Source organism: Sphaeroforma arctica (assembly GCF_001186125.1).
Source record: "Sphaeroforma arctica JP610 unplaced genomic scaffold supercont1.8285, whole genome shotgun sequence".
NCBI lineage: Eukaryota > Ichthyosporea > Ichthyophonida > Sphaeroforma > Sphaeroforma arctica.
The window spans coordinates 1-1219 of NW_014032273.1; the positions used below are offsets into that span (position 1 = coordinate 1).

The 1219-nt window shown below is 46.4% G+C and overlaps 1 protein-coding gene across 1 annotated transcript; it reads right to left on the reverse strand.

Moving 5' to 3' along the window:
- Positions 1-524: 524 nt before the first annotated feature.
- SARC_16527 (hypothetical protein) lies at positions 525-880 on the reverse strand (the record flags this gene model as incomplete). Its single annotated transcript, XM_014289368.1, has 1 exon — positions 525-880. A coding segment is annotated over one exon (356 nt), but the record flags the coding sequence as incomplete, so codon positions are not given.
- Between the last annotated feature and the right edge of the window lie 339 nt (positions 881-1219).

Genomic DNA, 1219 nt, shown 5'->3' on the forward strand with positions numbered 1-1219 from the left:
TATGGACAAACAGACACACAGACACACAGATACATATGTTCCGTTCCCAAATCCACACACTCACACACACCCGCTTCAAATTCTCCGTCCATTCCGTCAACAGAATCGCAGGCGAGCCCGAATGCATAATATGATCGGCATTAGTGTGTTCTGCCAAGTTCATTGAAGTGATGGAGGTGCCTTCTCCGTAGCCGTCCACGCGCTTGGTGTGGTACGAGGGTTTAATATCACCATATTTGGTAGTGAGCAGTCTTCTGGCGGGCCCCATAATGCGGTGTGAATACGAATCGTCCCGCTGCTGTGACTGAGACACTCCCACTCGCCTATGGCTGCGATGGAGAACGTGCGGAAGTTAAGCTACGGGTCAACTATATATGGTATATAGATATATATATATATATATATATAGAGCTATATAGTATACTCAATGACATACGTATCATGCAGGATAGAGACACTCCATATGTACCAAAAACATACGCACTATGAATGAGAAAGACACCCCCTCTGTGACAACCACTTACATGTCCTGCAGTAGCCTATCGAGCTGCTGCGGAGTGTTCACAGACACTCTGCTTCTGGCGGGGGTGTCACCGCCCACATTTGATACCCGAGCCGATCTGGCCATCCTGATATGACTCGTTTTGGTATTATTGGCGCTTTTCAAAGTGGTTTTGGGTGTGACAAAGTGGTCCGTTGTGTCCGGTGCCTGGCCCAACGGAGTGGCCGGAGTAAACCGCTCCAGCTCTGGCAGTTTAACCGGCGGCTTTGATTGGTGGAAGTAGTGCTTGTACATCACATTCAGCGCTAGAACAATGGGAATGCACGTTCCCAAAATAAACACGATCTGATTGGCGTGCAGAGCGATGCGCCTACCCATTGTCAATTGACCAACACTCTTCAGGTACTCGGATGAGTCATCCGTACCGTTATCGTCCCGGAATAGGCCCACTGGACGAGGTAGGTACGCGTACATGACAACGGCCAATAACACCCAACACCCTGCAGTGAGAGCGGTCGTAAATGCCGAGAACTGCGATACCGTCCCTGTCTTCACAACTGCAGTAGCAACAGAATAGCACAGATCGTAAGTGACGAGACAGTGTCATAGATTATATGTATACGTATTTATATATGACTATACTTTTATACAATATATATATATATATATATATATATACATATATGTAACGATATGTAGAAATATCAAAGCAAATGC